The sequence below is a fragment of the Lissotriton vulgaris genome, chromosome 8 (genome assembly GCF_964263255.1).
Source record: "Lissotriton vulgaris chromosome 8, aLisVul1.2, whole genome shotgun sequence".
In the NCBI taxonomy this organism is placed as follows: Eukaryota; Metazoa; Chordata; class Amphibia; order Caudata; family Salamandridae; genus Lissotriton; species Lissotriton vulgaris.
This window is the reverse complement of record NC_141696.1, coordinates 250964039-250983355: the sequence shown is the minus strand read 5'-3', so window position 1 is coordinate 250983355 and position 19317 is coordinate 250964039. Positions and strand designations below refer to the sequence as shown.

The window sequence follows — 19317 nt, the reverse complement described above, 5'->3', positions numbered from 1 at the left end:
TGTGCTGTCCCACTTCTATACCTAGCCGAGCAGAATCCAACATTCATGCCCGTGCTGTGCTTTACAACCAAGCCAACGTGCATTTAATTGCTTCACGAAACTCAACCTGGCCCTTCTGTGTACGTGTATTGTAGAAAAACGTGTGATGCTGACGGTCACCAAAATAGAAATAGAGGAAGCAGTGTCGCGGCGGATAATCTGAGCTCAAGCAGCAACTCTCGTAGAACCAGAAAAATATTCGCCTTGCAGGGGCGGGGAGGCTCATTCGACACACAAAACCGGCTCAATTAACGTAGGTTTTTGCACACCTAAGCCTAATAGGTGCGCAAAATAAGCAATTTGTGATTCAAATTTCACGTGCGAGTCACATAATTAGGCTAAGCGCAGCAGAGAGTGCATTTATAGCAGTCGAAAATGTGCCAGTAGTGTGGTTTTTCCACTGTCTTAACATTTATAGCGGCTAGGACTGTTGCAGGCGTGGTAGCCCTGTAAAATTCAGCGAACTCACCCATTCTTACATTTGAAGATATTCTAAATGTAAAGATAGGGCCCAACCTTGAAACCTCAGAAAAACTATTCCAGTTAAAAAGGCAAACCAAATGCTTTCCAATATGGTACAGGCATAACACCATGATATTTCACACATTGGAAGAGGTTTCTTTAGGGATAAAAAAAATAAATACATGTGCAAAAATGCACTTTCCAAATCATTTCCATGTGCATATTTTCCACTGAGGGGGAAAACCACAAGTGATTTTTTTCAAATAGTAGTAGTACTCGAAAGCTATGCTCTGAAAATTCTTTGAGCGTACCTAAAAAAACAAATAAACAGCTCGGAATCTACAAATTATGAGGAAACATAAGACAGTAGGTGTACGAAGTACGATTCTTTTTGGAATTCAGAAACAGCTTCCCATTTAGAAATATATCACAACCCCAACTGGCGGGAAATGTTGTGGGAGGGCACTAGTTAAGGTCAGCAACTGATCAATGGCTTCCAAACATTACTGCTATCACAACAAACAAATGATACATATATTTCTGACTAATAAATGGGAGATGGGAGCCCCACCCACACTTTTACGCTCCCTCTTATTCGCAATTTTAAAGGGTTGCAAACATTCTTTTACGGGTTGGAAAAACAGATGCACAGTAGTAAAAATCCCTTTCACGTATCACTGGAGTTGCGATTGCAAAAGTGATATATATGAGAGAGAGAGCGCTCAATAGCTATGTTTTAAGCATGACCTTTGAAGGACCAAAAAACGAATTATTTCTTATTCTTCCCAGATTTAGATTTACAGAATCCGAGCTAGTAGGGGACGGTTGCAGTAGAAAAAGACGACCACACTCTCCTGGCACATTATAAATGTACAACACAATCCTTGCCAACTGTATTAAAATCGCAAGAAGAGCAGTTGAGAGTCTAACACGAAGAAAAAAAAAAGCAATATGGACTATATTTCAGAAATTTCTGCTCAAATGTGCTTTCACAGTTTCCGCTCAGCCAGATTGCAATTAGCAAAAACAAGAGGAGGAGCCGAAGAAAGAAAACAAACACTTACATCGTCCTCGCGCGCTCCGTGGACGGCCGCAGCCCCGGGTCTGCCGCGGCCGGTCCTGCAGTAAGGGGCACGGCGCATGCGTAAGCCCGAAACCTTCCATGGGGCACGGCGCATGCGCAAGCAGCGGGAGGTATAGCTAGCGTCTCAGCTTCCAAGGAGGACAGCGCGTTCGTGTGCGCGTGGCCGGCGCAAATCGCCTTGCGCGCGGCCAGGACTGTCCTCCTCGGAAGCTGAGCCGCTAACAATAGATCTCTGGCGAGAGCGAGCTTCGCTCGCTTCTAGCCGAGACCTAACCAGTGCATCAGATATCAGTAACAAAATATTCCAATATATCAAATCCTACACTTCCCTTTCATACTACACATTCAATCCTTCAACTGTTCCCAAAACTCATCACACATATCCATACCTCATCTACACAATTCAACACATTCAAAAACAAGGGAAATAGAGAAACGCCACAAGATGGTTGTGAGACAGGATAGTAAAATACTGATATCTGATGCACTGGTGTGACCGACTTTCCCTGCATTTAATCTGCTCCGGTGACTGTGTGTTTATTTCAGGACCCCTTTTTGTGGTCTAGGCTCAGGAGTTGGGGCAGGTGTTTCTCTTGCTTTAAGGCAGAGTTCTTCAAACTGTGGGTCGCTCTCTAATCCCTTTGTTCCCTGCATCCATCGCAACTCTTCGTGGATAACTCCGGTATGGTCGTAGGGGGGAGGGAGGGGAAATCGATGGGGCACTACGTGCCCGTTCTTTTGTCTAGTTAACTCTCCCAGGAGGGGGTTAATTCATAGAGCTGACATGCTCAGCTGCAGTGGGAGGCAAGGAGTCTCCTCTGCTAAAACCGAAAGCAAACAAACAGACACGCTTTCGGTTTTAGCAGAGGAGACCCCTTGCCTCCCACTGCAGCTGAAGCATTTCAGCTCTAAATTAACCCCCTCTTGGGAGAGTTAGATAACAGAGGCACAGCAAGTGCTCCATGGTCGCAATTGCAAGCAATAGAAATAGGCATGTGATATTAGCTGGGTAGCTAACAAAAGGTAGAATTGAGGTGCAGTAGCAAGCCGATTTAACAGAGGTTCATAGACCAATGCTACCAATGCAGCTGCTACACCACTGGGAGCTACGCTCATGTAAGATAAATTTAAAAAAGCTGTACATATCCCCGAAAAGTAATGTGAACACCTTTATTGGTTGGAAGAGAACATCAAATATTTGCAAATTGGTAGTTTCGGTTAAAAGTGCAATCCTGGATATCAAAATCCAAAAATAACAGAACTAGGAAATAAGAGGCAGATAATCATTTCCTAAATTGTGACAACAAACAAATAAATAAATACATACATCCATGCTGTTGCCCACATTTGTTTAGGTGGCTACTGCTGTATGTTGTAAATAGCGTGTTTTTATCATTCATTTTTAATGTGTAAGAGTCTATTACAGACATTTTGCAGACAAAATGTTTATGCGTCATGCAACATCCATGTAAAAAGTTTATTTTAGATCAATACATGGCCTCACATATGAGAAATGGAAGGGTGTGACAGATTATTTGCAGTAATATTATTGAACTGATGTTGTGTTACATACTGAAAACACACATCACTATCCCTGAATATCCAATGTACACACATTTAGTATTTGACCAAAGAAGGCATGAAAGAGCGGAGACTGGATCATAAAATCAAAGCTGGTCCGAACAGGGACCCTGAAAACACATTTGGCCCACAGGCCCCAAAATCCTTAAAACGTCCCTGAAAGTTTCTTTTAAAATTGCACAGGCAGGCGCGCAAAATGCAAGACAGCCATGTGTTATTTAAACAGCCTGCAAATTTCTAAATATGGTTATGAATAAGAAGTATGTATTCATTTGTAATGTGACTTTTCTGTCTTTGTTCCCTTTTATTATCAGTCATAGATCATTCATGCAGCTTTAGAAAACAATTAAAAGTTCTTTCTAGTTATATTTGCTGTTCAAAGTCTGCACAGACAAGTGCTGAAAATACAGCTTTAGGTGACTGCTTATTTTTATACCATCTGTGTCAACAAAATAATGAGCTGGCAACCCTAATCATAAGACTGGAAGTTTGTTGAGGGATCAGCACATTATTTATTTCCTCCACGCTGATCCCTGGTTAATGCCATATTAGCAATGGTTTAAAACATTTGAAACCTTACGCTGCCGTCAATAACATGTTGAGTTACTTCAAGTGTCTGGGAATGCACCCTGCATTCAGACCACTCCCTCCTCATTCTCACCCTTCACTTTCACCTTCACCCAGCACTCACACTGATCCCGATGCACTCACACCATTCACCCACTTACCATCCACTCACAGTGATCACTCTGCACTCACAGCGATCACAGTGCGCTCACACTGATCACCATGCACTCACACCATTCACCCACTCACCCTGCACTCACACTGATCACCATGCACTCACATCATTCACCCACTTACCCTCCACTCACAGTGATCACTCTGCACTCACAATGCACTTGCGCTGTTCACCCTGTACCTCACCCCGCAGTCACAAGAGCACACTACTCAACCTGCACTCGTGACACTTCAGTCACCTGTCCCCCTCACTGCTCCATCTGCAATCTCACTCCAATAAGCCCACCACTAACCATACATTCATTCGTCCCACTCTGCACGAACATGCACACCCAAATTCATATGGACACCTCACTCACCCCTGTACGGAATGTGCTCGTGGCGGTCAATTCCAGAAATTTCGGTCAGGTGATGGGGGGCCCAACATCTAAAAAAAATTCAGCTGGGGGGCTCAACCTACAAAAGTTTGAAGACCTCTGCTTTAAGGTAACCCATCCTGCACGTGCCCAAGAGGGATGCTTGGATTACAGCCACAAATCCTGGGCAGGTCCATTTGTGGCTGGCAGATATGTAACTTAAGCTAAGATGTTGCTGTATTATCAGATTTTGAGACTGTGTTTAAGGTGCAGGTGTGCTGATCTGATACTTACTGCCAGGAAAGTTTGCCAGAACTACACAGTTCCTTATACTGAGCTGCCACAATGGCCTGCATAACCAAGGACAAGTAATGGGTGGTTATTGGCATGCGCATAATATGGTCGATTCTCATCTCAGGATATGTTGGAGTTGGTGGACACTTCAAGTGAGCACCATTAACAGAAATATGGAGAAGATAGGTAGAACCGAAGAAAGTATCCCACAAAAATATTGATGCCGAGACGGGCATTCATTTTTATGAAGTTTTAGTACCCGCCATCCACAGAGGCACGTGGCAGGCCAAGGAGGGCATTTATTTTTATGAAGTTGAGCCTGCTGCCTACGGAGTACATGGTGGGACCGAAAAATAAGATCTCTGTGTTTGGTGCTGAAAGAACAGCAGAATAAAGTGCGCAAAAATGCTGCACAATTTCTATATTTGTGCCGCAAAAGGTGCTAATCCTTGCCACAATATCCTGAAGAGGCTGAATGGAGGCACACCAGTAGAGAGTAGAAATCTCGAGCTGCACCTTACAGTGGTTTTTCATTGTGTATCAAGTAAGTAGCTATCCATATGGTATAATATAAAGAGTGAAAAATGATTATCAAATAAACCTATATAATTCTCAAATGGAGTTTAGGAGCAGTGGCTGTTTTTACAGCTCCAAATTGGTGGGTTTCATACTAGCATCGGATTCAAAGGGTATTTTGCAAAATGTCTTCTGTCATACAAACTAGCTTACATTTGGAAGGCACAAATACAGAGAAATCCACTTGATAATAACACATATTCTACTATTCGGTGTTACCACATCTCCTAATACATATCATACCTCGCTTGTGTGGTAGGCCTAGCACCCATTACAGGAGAAGGACCAAAACACAACATGGACAAATCTCATTTTTTGCACTACATACTGAATTGTGTATTGTGGGCCCTAGCTCAGCCAGCATCAAGGGAAACCTCTAAAACTTGCACATTTATGAATTCTAGACGACCAGGGGAGTCCAGGGCTGTGTGACAAGTGTGGTCCCCAACAGGTATTTTTACCCACATGTTTGACTATAAAACTAATTTTCCTCACATTTCTATGAGGTATGCTTCTGGAATCTGTGTGGAGCTACAAATTTCCTAGAATTCCCCCAAGCCACACAATAAAAATAGTACTTTACTTGTGTGGGTAGACCTAGTGCCTGTGATAGAAAAAGACCCAAAACACAACATGGACACATCTTATTTTTCCACTGAAAACGGACTCTTTTTTGCAATGTGGCAGCTGGGGATTTTGGGCCCTAGCGCAACCAGCACTTAGAGAAAACTTGCAAACCGGCATATTTTTGAAAACTAAAAAGCTTGGATAGTCTAAGGGTGCATGCGTTGTGTCGTTCTCATTAGGTAGAGGCCCTTGCAAACCCTCAAATTTTGACCAAAAAAACTAACATTTTCCGAACGTTTCTGTGACAAACGTGTTCGTATTTGCGGGGGAGCCACACATTTCCAACCCTCTGAAGTTCCCACATGTTCCCACATGTCTTCCGATAAGAGGTATACCCCAGTTGTGTGAGTGGGCCAAGAGACCTCAACGCAAAAGACCCTAAAGCGATATGTGGAGAGATCAGGAAGGTGTAGCTGCGGTATTTGGGGCCATGTTTGGCTACCATCCATGGAAACCTACCAACCATGCACATTTGTGAAAAGTAAATACCCAGGGTGTTGCAAGGTGCTCCCCTTGCATGTATTCCATGAGGTTTTCCTACATAGAATGCCCTACAAACCTCACATTTTCACTAAAATTTCTTAAAGTTTTGTGATGGAGCCTTCCAGAATCAGCACCAATTCACAATATTCCTACCACCTAGCATTACCTTACTTGTCCAGATAAAACCTCTGCCTCACTTGTGTGGCTAGGCCTAGTGCCCATGACAGGAACTGATTAAACTAAGGTCAATGGGAGTCCCCTGCGAGGATGGTCCTGGGGCAATGCACCGCAGTAGCAAACACAGATCTCTGCTCATGACTGGTGCAAAGTTATGTGTTACCCAAACCGTGTGAGTGGACCAGTAGTACTGTATTTTGGTTTGTGCACTACCCCCATTTGTGACAAGAAATTTCTTCAGCTCCCCAAGTGGAGGTGTGCTCTAGAATGAAGTCCAAGTTTGCCTCCATGCTTCCTCAGAAACTTTGCAGCACAAGGAAGTCAACATCAAAAAACACATGGAAATAGTTGATAGGCAATAATTTGCAGTATCGACTTGACATCCAACATCTGTAGTGAATGTGGAAAAGGAGACTGCACTAAATTAGGGGGCTGCCAAGAGAGCACTTTGTGCTTGCCTCCTCACATGGCAGATCTCTGGGCTGGTCTACCTTGCTACTGTCTCACCACTGCACAGATAGTGCTTACAAAGGAACATTAAGACTTCCGTGAACATTTTACTTACCATCACTGGAAGACGAGTCAGTGGATGGACCTCTACCGAGTGAAAAATCGCTTTCAGGTTTTGCTGCATTTTCTTCTCCCTCAGATTCTGCCTCACAGCTGTAGTCCATAACTCTACTTATGGCAGCAGTCATCCACAAAGACGCCATTTCTACTGACTGTCCTAAACTTGTCTAAATCTTCCTTCAAAAACACTTGGTCCAACATAGAAGGCAAAAGTATAGTTCTTAACTGGTAGGTGGGTGTGTGTGTCTGAGATGTATGTGACAAATTGTAAAGGACAAACAGTATTAAAGCACTTAGCTTCTCGATGCTGCTGCAGCTTTTGACATAGATACTAAAAAAAACAAAGTATTACTTCAAGATACCATGTATGCAATATTACAACATACTTCATGCGACAAATGGTGCAACACAGCGAGCAAAGTTGTTGTACTGCTTCACTTGAGGGAGCACAACTCTACCACATCATTTTCAAATATCCTCTACCATGTCGCTGATGCACTGCGCGCTGCTTTGAGCTAAAACAGACATCTTTGTGCGGTAGTGCAAGGGTGCTTGAGTTATGGCCATGGTAGTTTTGTGCAGGAAGTGTCCTCTTCATGCATTAAATACTACCATTTGAGGCTTTCTCCTCAAAGAAAAAGTAATTTTTCCTTTTTACGCCAGTGTCAGATGGGCACCAGGTATTTCCATGTGTCCATGCTTAAAAATCTTTTATATTTGGGTTTGCGTCAAAAACCAAGGCTGGATGCACGTGACCACCCATGGACCACCCACGGAATGTCTCTATAACGGTATGCAACGGTTACCACGCATTTTTTACAACGCGGTACCGTTAGCACGCTACTTTTACCACGCAGGTCGTTACAACGAAATGCGCTGGGGGGCGCTCCAGGATAGTAAATACTTTAATTTACTATCCAACTCCTTTCCCTAGAGTCCACGGGGACTTGAGTTGGAATAGTAAATTAAATAATTTACTATCCAGCGCCCCTCCAGGCAAGTCGTTGTAACGACTTGCGTGGTAAAAGTAGTGTGGTAACGGTACGCGTTGTAAAAGTACGCGTGGTACCGTCATACATCCCTCTATAACATGCAGTGCACAGCATTTCCTTTTTTTTTTTTTTTCAAAACACAAATAGCTATTGCTTTGCTTTATAAAATCACAACAAGGACTTTGCGTCGGTATGCTTTAAAAAAGTCACTCAAACACTTGGCTAACTCTATGTATGTCTGGTACATATTTAGTTACTAAAGACAAGCAGTGTAGGTGTTTGGCACAGTGGAGAAAACCGTATGCATTTGTGGAGGCAATATTTTTTGTAAAATATCAGGGAAATAAACACTAATAACATGCCCATTATGTGGACCCACAAACTCCCTGGTGGTCCAGTAGATAAGGACAATTTTTTCTCCTCTTGGGTGACCCACAGAATGCATGAGTGCCATTTTGTTGTCCCTTTCATGGGGGTACAAGCACGCCTCCACAAGGGTAACATACATTTAGAATTATCTTTTTTTTAATGCACTGGGATGGTGGTTTGGCCCATGTCTCATGGAGGCCGACCACCCCCAAAATACATGAATATATGTCATCCATTTTATTTTCCACTGTGGGCCTGATTGTGCTCACCATGGGGACGCAATCTAACCCCGGGTAAAAAGAAACATATCATTCAAATAAAAGGCCCCTCATGAGGTTGGACCATATACCACAGGTAGGGGGCAAACCCCAAAACAAAGAAATCTGTAGCTGCTATGGTTTTTTCCCATAGGGGCGCAATCACGCCACCTAGAGGAACATTTTTCTAACTGAGCCACAATCGGGGTTGCCCAATGTCCAGGGGGGTGCAATCCCTAAAATCACACCACTTCCTGGCGTCTAGTGGATCCTGGTGGTGGATCGCTGTGCATCCCTGATTCACGAGCAGGGAATATTTTGAGAAAGGCATTGCTAGGAAGGGGAGACTCTCTCCTTTCCAGCAATGCCTCCCTAAAAACTTGGGAGGTTTCCTTAGGAGCAAAATCCCCAGGGACTCCTCCCCAGTGTCTTCTAATGGGCGTAGGGCGCACTGGAGAGGTAGTGCGGGCATCAGCTATTGGCTGATGCCCGCACTGAAAGGATTAACAGATTCTGCTGCATTGAGATACGTTTGCGGCATAAGAATGATATCGGACTTCTTGGAACCCAAAAAGGTTAGCATCTTTTTGCGTTTGATGTAGTGGGTTATATCGATGACATTAACAGTTCAAATTGCCATATTCACTGTTAGATATTGTGCAATGTAGAACCTCCGAACAAGGGTGGGGAAGAAAGCTGGAGAATCCTATGCAGGGAAAAAGAATACAAAAAGAATGAGGGCCGCAGGGCCAATTGTCATTTACAGCTTATGAGGGGACCTTGATCTATCCCTTCCTGGGGCCTACTCCTCTGCCTGTGTTCTCTGTCAGTCTTCTCTCCTATTGAAAAGCTCCAGGGTGGGGGGTCTGGGGGTAGCTTGGTATACACTGGACTCAGATGGGGTAGTATCCATATACTGGTGTCATGCCTTATCATTCTCCAACACCAGAGCTCAAGTTCTTGCGGTTCGTAGAACTCTTTTGTCTTATCATTGATGGTGACCAGCACAATCGCTAGTTCCTGCAGTAGTAGTGTAGGTTGAGTTTTTTAAGTGCCAGGAGTAGGGCCAGGAATTTCTTCTGAATAATGTCTCTCATAGGTGAAATCTGTCTAAAAAGTAATTGTGCTGCTGTGAAACTGCCAGGGACTGTATTTCTTAAGTTCAGGGAGGGTTACCCTCACCTACTGGTGTCGAAGGAGACAAGCAATTATCGGGCGAGGTGCTTCTCAGGTAGTCATAGGGTGCGCTGTAGTCTGATGGGCATACTCAAATTCCAGAAGTGGCTGAAAGGACAGACCCAGCAGCCTCAGGATGAAAGTTTGGCGGTACAGTGAAACATATTATGTGTCTTCTGTTTCTGGGACACCGAAAATATTAATATTATTCCTGCAATTGCTGTCCTCTCAGTTGGTAAGTTTCTTCTGGGTGTTCCACAGCTCAGTACTCCATGTCATGGTTTCCATCACTCTTAGATCCAGATAGTGTATTCTGTGATCTGTGGAATCCAACTGTTGTCCCAGCTAGGACAGATCTCCTTTCAGAGATTTAAGTTCCTTATTCGTCTTGTCCATGGAATGTTCCACAGTGGCTATCTAGGCTTAAATGGCTTTCAATTCAATCACCATGGAGTGCAAGGTTACTCCTGACATTGCACTTATTGAAGCTGCAGGCGTTACCTTTTTGTTTATGTAGCCTCAGCAAAAGTCAGTTGTCGGACCGCCTTACCTGAAGACATGAGGGCCATGGGCAGGTTGAGTCGCAAAGGTTTTGTCAGCTTCCAGCACCCAAGAAAAGGATCAAACTACCAGGAGCCTGCAGTCAGCATCTCTCAGAGGGAAGCAGTAAAGAGGATCCAGCCACATAGAGTAAGTGAGATTAAGAAAGAGGGGGAGGACCAAATAATACTTGCTCAACAGTCCAAATTTAAAATGCCGACTGTAGATGGTCTCTGCCGTGGTGCCCAGTATGGATACAAAATAGCTGTGCAGGGGGTCTACCAAGGTCTTGGCAAGCACTCCAAAGTCCTCTATAGAGGTGGACCATATCAAATATCACAGAAATAGCAGGGGAGTAGCTGTGGGCCAGCGAGAACAGCCACACCCTAGAGGCTGGGGTATCACTCAGACACCCAGTAGGAGCAGGACAGTGCTCCAGTGACCAAATAATGTTGTGATGCATTGTCCCGATGCGGAGAGCCACAGGGCGCCGGCACTGATAGCGCGCAGCCTAACTTGCAAGGACCGCTGTCCACCAGTCACGCCAAAGGTCTGGTTGGTGCAGATACACGCAGCCAGCTGTGGCATCCCGTAAGTAGTAGGAGCACTACCTGGTCAGGTGTGGCGGATCATAGGTGTACAGCAACTGTATCCAGCAACAGGACCAGGAGCTGCACTAGTGAGCCACCTTCTGCCTGTTATTTGGATTCTTCGGTTACAATCTGGATAAGGTATAGGGCTGCAGGTAAGTTATTAGTTTGTGCTAGAACTGATGTAGTTGTGGCATCACTTTCAAGCTTGCAACAGAGGATATTATTTCTTCTCACCACCAGATAGCTCTCACTTATTTTTATTTTATGATTATCAGGGCAGACCTTGTGTCTGCCTAGTACCTTGATAAACTGTCAAACCATATACTGACCAGGTTTAGTATAAATGGGAATTATCATCTGATTCTTCTTTTGACATGGAAGGTTATTTTAAAAAGTGTCTAACATTATTATAGGCACATCCAAGGCAACATCATTTGAAATTATAAAGTTGCTGACAGATAACATGGTGAAGCTGGAGGGGAAGATGGGAAAGCTTTAGAAAAGAGCGAAAATCATTCGGTGTTGTGTGTGCATCATATGTTCGTGTACCACATGTGATATTTAACAAATGAGTTTATGACAATATCTCATAGTAATCTAAAGCATATTATATTTGTGAATAAAGTTATGTGCTTATATTTTGAAGCACAATGCACTTTGCCAATTAACAATTTATAATTCTCAAAATAGCGTACTTCTCCCAAGGATAGGACTACGGGTGGTTTTTCTAACGCAGTGCAGTTATGACTACGTAACCTATAATTTCCTTTTTAATTAGAGTTACCTTTTTTACTTTTGGTGGAGAATTTCCAGCATGAAGACATTTTGACCGTTTATAGATGCATGATCTCAGACTTCTCCCACCTCTGCACCTACATGCAGACGCAATCTTCACTAACAGCTAATGCAAGGGTCATAATCTGTGGGCTCTGTTTCACCCAAGACAATCAGTGTTTAGACTGAATGGAAATAAAGTCTTTGTGTCCATAAAGTGCATACTTATAGAAACATTGTTCTTCGATGGCAACTGTTGTAGTAATGTTCGGTTGTGTTATATATAGAGGAAAGTGGTTTGAGAGAAAGCCCTAGTTGGAATTTGTAGCTTGTTTTTTTGGTGTCTGATCTGGGGCAGAAAGTGTTACATGAGCCTTAAGAATCGAATCTGTTATCTTGTTCTCAAAGTCACCATAGAACTGCCCACTATACAGGCCCCAGAACTTAGGTTATACAGGGGAGGGCCTAGAACGGCCCTCACAGGAGAAGCCTCATAGGTTCCCCAAGATTTGTTCCTTGTCCCACCAGGGAAAATTGCATTGATGCGTCATCCGTGGAGGCAGTGTCTGTGATCTTTTTGGTTCCAGTGGGTGTTGCCTTAAACAGAACAGTATTTTGTTTCAAACCCCCTCGTATGGAGCATATTTTTGGTAAGGGGGTGTGTTCCACTAAAGTGTTATGATCAGTATGTGTTATGGACGCTGCTCTGCTCCTCCTCCCATCCCCTCCTTCCCCCCCAAGAGTCTTAGAACAAGGTAGGGGGTCCCCAAAATGGAGTTGTCGAGGAGTGGAACATTGACCCAGAAGCAATCTGTACTGTGGAAAGCTTGTGTCTGAAGGAGGACTGGTGAGCCAATGGGTCGTGCTAGAGGGAAGCTCAGGGAAGGAAGAAAACGTCTGTAAGTGCCAGCTTTAGACAAGAATAGTTTGTGACTATTTGTCACTTTGATCTACTTTCCCCCTAAACTTTAAGGATAACTCAATCATGTAAAAATGTGTAGAGTACCATGAACAATTCTAGCAAACTGAGATGGCTCTGCTGGTGCATCACCTTTTAGTGTATAAATCAATGGAGTGAATTTTGTGCTGCAATGCGACATGTGAGAAATTAAAAAAATAAACATATTTATTATGTTCTTTTTTAAAGGTTCGCTAAAAGGCCGTGCTGAAATGTTTGACTCAAGCATCAGAATAAAAAATGTAACCAGGAAAGATTCCGCAATGTATCGATGTGAAGTTACCACAGCGGCAGGCTACGTGGAAGAAGTGGAGGTTGATTTGACAGTGCTCGGTAAAACATTTCACCTTTTCCATATTTGTAACAAAGATGGTCCTTGGAAGGCGAGGGGAAATCCAGTCTCTATGAGCACCATGGCAAAACAGCTGCATGCCACAGTTCAGCAATTCCATGTCGTCAGGTCCCTGCAGATTGTCATGTCCATCTCTTATTACCACTTGCCCTTACAGTCTCTTAGCTCTAACTGATCATTATGAGCACAGACACTGGCCAACTGACTCTAACTAGACAAAAAAGTTACTTCTTGTGTTGGACTGCCCGGCTGTCCTCTGGGTTTCTCCGTTGTTGTTTCTGTAGTTAACGTTTCTAACCCGACAGCAGGTGGGGACACAATAGACCCAGTAGCATAGGTCAGCCACACAATGTCTCCTGTGTTTTGCATCCATCTTCCATGTAGTCATCTCCTCCGATAGACACTTGACATATCAACTGTGGATTCGGAGAAGGGGAGGTTGCACCTCTCCAAACTGCCATCACTTGTATAAGTCTTTTTACTCTATTCTGTGTTGCACGCAGTTCTGGGTACAAGAATGAATGAGTATGTTTTCTTGATTGGCCACTTCTTCTCTCCTAGGATGTGATCATGCAGATCCCTAACGTAGCCTGGCACTAGTGACAAAGGAAGATGAATTTATAAGACAAGAAGGACTACAGAGAAACCTTTTAATTCCCTCCTTAAATTATGTAAAAGACCATAATCCCCAAATGTACAAAAGAACATTCCAAAGAGGAATGGCATGAAGACCAAAAGAAACTTTGTCCTGTATTAGATCTCTCATAAAGATATTTCCCTCAGGGCACAGGTGGTTAGCAGGCTCATACACAGTCGCGGCTGGTGACATTTGAAAGTGGTGGGGCGATTGTGTGAACGTGCGTACTGTGATGGCTGGCGAGGCTAAATGGTGGACAGCGAAACTGGCAGTGTGTGCTGGCTTTGTTGTATAGAGACAACAAAATAGAAGTATAAGGGGTTTATATGAAGACATAACGGGGCTCTATTAATCCAACAACATGGTGCGAGCGCGTGTGCCTCCATCTCTCTCTCTCCTGTACTGCAATTGAGAGATATGCTATTGTCCGCTCCAAAACATTCCCGCTTCGTTGGGGAAAAAGGGCAGCTGGTCCATTTTCTTTCAACCCGTGGCTTTTGACACCATTATTATTTAACGACCACCACGAAGTATGTTTCCATTCACAGAATCACAAATAATTGGATTCCTTGTGTTACAACAGTCAGGGTGTCCACATTGATACCCCGAGCCGAGAACTTTATCTGTCTCCGGCAGCCAGGCTCTTTGCTTGGCCCCACATAGAACAGTCAAACCCCGGTTTGTACATCAGCAGTCTCGGACACTAAGCGCCGATATCCGCCCCATGGAAATCACCCGTCATTCAGACCTAGTGCTTCGAGTATTATAAAACGCACAATTGAAATATAAAGACTGACTGCCTCATAATAATAAAAATACAAGTAAAAAAAACTTACCTTGGCTTGGCTTGGCTTCCCGCTCTGGCTCTCGAGTCGAGTCCTGTCCCGAGGGCCGAGACTGCAGACTCCCGCGCGCCATCCTGGATTTTTTTGAATCCCTCGTCACCAGTGTCGTCACTGAAGGCTGCAGGCAGCCTCCCTCCCCTCCATGGCAGCCGGCGCTGATTGGTTCGGCCGGCTGCCCTAAATACGTCATGTCTCCTGGTCTGCATGCTGCAGAACGGAGAGTGGGAGGAGGCTTGGGGGAGCGGCTTGCCCACTGTTGCTAATACTGTCTGTTTGGACTGCCTCTCAGGCTGTCCAAACAGTCCGTATTCACAACAGTGGGCAAGCCACTCCCCCAAGCCACTCCCCCGTGCCCTGGCTGAGGCTCGACTCGTAAACAGGAAGTAAGTTTGCTGACTGCGTTCTCGCCGTGCGAGAAGGGCAGGCAGAAACAAATGGTAGTTATAAATAAATAACTACCATTTGTTTCTGCCTTCTTCTCGCACGGCGAGAAAACAGGGGGGGCGGCGCCCAAACGCCCCCATGGTAAAACCGCCACTGCTCATACATCATGATACAACGGTCCAGTTTTGAAGAAATCCTCTCCTGAAATTGCAAGTCTGTGCTGTTAAGATGCGGCCCCAGCCGGCCAAGATACCCTGTTGAAGGTCCTGCTGCATTACCTGCCAAACTGAATGCAGGTGTGGAAAGGTCTGAATGACAGATGAGCTAGTACAATTGTGGGTTTGTCAGCACGTCTTGGATCAGAGACTAGAAGGATTCTGGCACCTTAACCAATTGTTTCCATACTTCCTCCCTTCATTATCATACTGCAACCGTTGCAAACAAAATCATAAGGTGTAAAGGCACCGCAAGGGAATAATGCAAGCCCCTGTCGAGCAACGAGCCCCAAACACTTCAGAGGGCACCCATTCAACACAAGGTCAATGAATATCTATGAAATACATGAGGATAAGGGCCCCCTAATCATATTTTGCACGGGGGAGTATCATCTTGCCTTCCACCACTGGGACATTATTGGCCAAGGCTACCCAGCAATTCTTTGATTTTAAATCAACAGAGATCACAAAGCATTGGAGTGGAGTCTAAGAGCTAGACTGAGAGTTGTTCTGGTGAGTCCTCTTTGCAAGCGAAATGGGGGAATGAAAATACTTATTCAGGTGCTCACAGACACTGTAGTTGTACCCAAAATTCATACAGAATCTGTGAAGCTTAGTCGCACTTGTAATCCTAATAAAATGTTTTGCTTTATTTTGCCCATTTGAAGTTGCATGTCTACATTATCCACCATAGCCATTTGAGCACTGGTGGAGGTAGATTTCATTAAAAGTAAAGAACCAGGACAAATTAAATAAGGAAGGGTCACTAACTTCCAGACGCAGGCAAGGCTAGTGATTTGAATGTAAATACAATCATGGGTGATAATTCCCAGATATCTAGTACTGGCTGGTATACAAGCAAAGTACATTTAAGAAAATATCCAATATCAAAGTGAGTCTTAACAGCATTTAATGGGATTGTTTCTCCTTTGCTATGTCTTCTCTTTCAAGTGTAGTAAATTACATCCCTTTCAAATAGATGGGGGCATAGGACCTGGCACTGCTTGATAGATCTTAATCTTTAAAAAAATATCATTACGAACACTGAATAAATACACCTCTGGAGGCTTGAAAATGGAAATAAAATAACTTAAAGTTTGAGTCTCTCACCTGAACCTCTGATGCAGACACAATTTTGAATAACGGCTTTTGGTAAGTAACGTAAATAAATACTTTTTTGTCTGTACCTCTAGAACATTTTAATGAATGGATGGACAGATTGGGACACATACTGAAAGCATTTGTAAGCCAGCTGATCACTTAAACGACAAGAAGTCATGTCCATTGTTTCCTTTTTGCATCTATGAGGAGATTCATGCCCCTGGTGAAAGCACTTTCAGTGTATGGGTGGAATAATATTGTTGGCTTTGGACCATAAGTGGTCCTTCAATGTCATCCTGGCACATGTTTCTAACCTACAAAAAAATCTTAGATTTCATCCAAGAATGAAGATGTATTAAATTACTTGCAGCAAGCAAAACTGAGAGAGTAGAGCCTCCTTTATCAATTGCTCGCACTTTTCATGTGTCAGATCAGACAATACAAAGGAATCCTCCCTCTTACTCATCTTTAGAAGTTTGTGCCTTAAAAGAAGTCTACTAAGTTGCCTGTTGTGGACCAATTTTCGAGTGACGTTTTTGTGAGGATTAACATGAAAACTGGATTGCTCTTTCAACTTAGATAAGGAGTTATATAGTCACGAAAACCTACACAATTCAGGGAAATAAATGCATGAATTATTGCAGTAGCTGTGACAGGAAAAAAATTATCCTTATTAAGTAGAAAGACACAAGTGAGTTAAGTATCTTTTGGTTAATACAGCTATCCACTTTACCCTCTAGAGACAATTATTACAAATATACTAATAAACCAGTGAAAATTCAAACTGCATTGCATTATATCATGGACTTCACTTTCCTTCTTTCCTGCCTCATCAAAATAAAAGGAAAGAAATAATGATTTCTTCTTTATGTCGGATTTAGAACTTGATGAACTAGAGTACATATTAATGACTTGTAGTAATATTTAGTAAGTTCATAGTTATCAATCTTATCACATACATTGCTCTTTTAAACTACATTATTTTTTGCTTGAGCATAGTCCTACTTAGGAGAGTATTGCACTGATCTAATGATGTTAAAAATTAATAACGATAATGCATGAGGTAAGCAACATGAAGTACTTATTTGACACCAAAATCTATGTTATGTTATGTTGCTATGTTATTTGAACTTATATGGTGCACAGCTACCTCAAAGGGTTTCCCGGCGCCACCCTGAAAGGAAAGGGAGAAACAGGGGATGACTGATTAAACAGCCACATTTTCAGATCGCTACGAAAATTCCCATAGACTGTTTCATTTCATAAAGACACGGGAACGGAGTTCCACAGGGAGGGACCTAGGTAGGCAAAAGACAGACCACCCATGCGCAACAGTCTGATTCTGAGAACCGAAAATTTCACTTGAGACATAGAACGGAGAGAGCGCTGGTATGTAAGGATGAACTAAGGATTGAAGATATTGAGGGGCAGATTTGATCTTAAACATGCAGTTCAAGTCTTTGAATTTAATGCGATTCTCTACTCTGAGCCAATGAAGATCATGTGAAAAACCCGAGATAGAAGAAAACCTAGGAACCTGACAGAGCAGTGTGGCAGCTACATTCTGCACCACCTGCAATTTTTGTGTGACGTCTTTAACATCCAGATACAAAATCTTACTGTAGTCCAGCCTGTAAGTAACAAAGGCCTGGACTACGGACTACAGGGCAGCATTCAGAGAATCTTCTTAAGCCATTTAAGGATGGTAAAGCAAATCGAGGCCACCTTAACGACTTGCTGTTTCATTGACAGCTGATCATTAATGATGAAGCCTAGATTGCGGACTTGATGAGTCGGCTGGGATGGAGCGCCCATTTCTGCCTGCCAGTGTTGGGGACTCCAGAGATCTTTTCTTTTCCCTAAAAACAGGACTTCCGTTTTTTTGCCGTTTCCTTTTATCAAGTTCATTTGCATCCAGGATGCAATTTTAGTTAAACCAGGTAGAAGAGTAGAGGACTCCGATTCTTGCACTGTAGAGAGGGAAAAAATTATCTGAGTATCATCTGCATAGGAAAATAAAGACAGTCCTGCCTCTTCAACAGTTATCGCCAAAGGTCTAACGTACATGTTAAATAACAGAGGGCTTAAAGCTGAGCCTTGGGGTACTACATACAAGGATGAGTGGGTTTTGGAGTTGGCGATAGAAGAAAAGACCTGGAACGTACGGTTGACCAAAAAGGAGGCAAGCCATTTAAGTGCAGGGCCGTCAATGCCCAGAGATTGCAAAACTTTCAATACCACGGTGTGTGACACCGTGTCAAATGCGGCGCTCAGATCAAGTAAAATGAGGGCAGTCGTGTCCCCATTATCCGAATGGTGTCGAAGTATTTTGGTAACTCCTAGAAGAGTTGTTTCCATAGAGAAACCTGCTCTAAATCCAGATTGTGAAAGGTGTAGGAGATTTTGGGATTCAATGAAGTGGGACAACTGCGAGTTAACATGCCTTTCCAGAACTTTTGAAAAGGCCGGAAGCAGTGAAATTGGCCTAAAATTAGAAGGTTGAGAAGGATCATCATTAGCCTTCTTTAGAAGTGGAAGAACCATAGCATGCTTCCATTTAGGCGGGACTATTGCTTCTTGTAGGGAAACATTTAGGAGTTCCATGATTATCATAAGTGAAGGGAGCTCAAGCTGCTTTAGTACAGAAATGGGAAGATCACTAGATGAACCAGATTTTAGGCTACTCAAGAGTTGCCTAAAAGATCCATAGTGGACGGATGAAGAAGGTAACACAACGAGCGGCGCGATACGAGAGATCGAGCCGCAGCTTGCATCAGAAAAATATATTGAGAAGAAATCAATTTTTCTATACACCGCAAGCCATTACATTACATTACAAACAGATTCTGTGTGGTCGGCGATAGGACATATTAAGCCTGATAAAGACTAATTAACTTAGAGACTATTTGAGGAAGGACTTCTACAACATCTCGCCAAGTAAAATTTGGACAACAAAATATACAGTGGTGTCGTTTTTCATATAGATTCCTAACAAATTGCAGGATACTACGAAATGAGATACCAGAAGATCTTTATTCTGTGAAGGACGGCCCCACATAGGCATCTTTGCAAACTACTGCCCGCTAATCACACCAGTAACCCCAGAGAATACAATACAGATAGTGGTTACAGAA

At 43.3% G+C, this 19317-nt stretch overlaps 1 protein-coding gene across 2 annotated transcripts in view; it reads left to right on the top strand.

Annotated features, from left to right (window-relative positions):
- Positions 1–19317, top strand: part of JAM2 (junctional adhesion molecule 2) — a 326071-nt gene that overhangs the window by 221498 nt on the left and 85256 nt on the right. For both annotated transcript variants that reach the window (XM_086934037.1, XM_086934036.1), the window contains exon 4: positions 12839–12982. In XM_086934037.1, coding sequence (XP_086790163.1) covers positions 12839–12982 — 144 coding nt within the window. The remainder of the gene's footprint in view (positions 1–12838; positions 12983–19317) is intronic.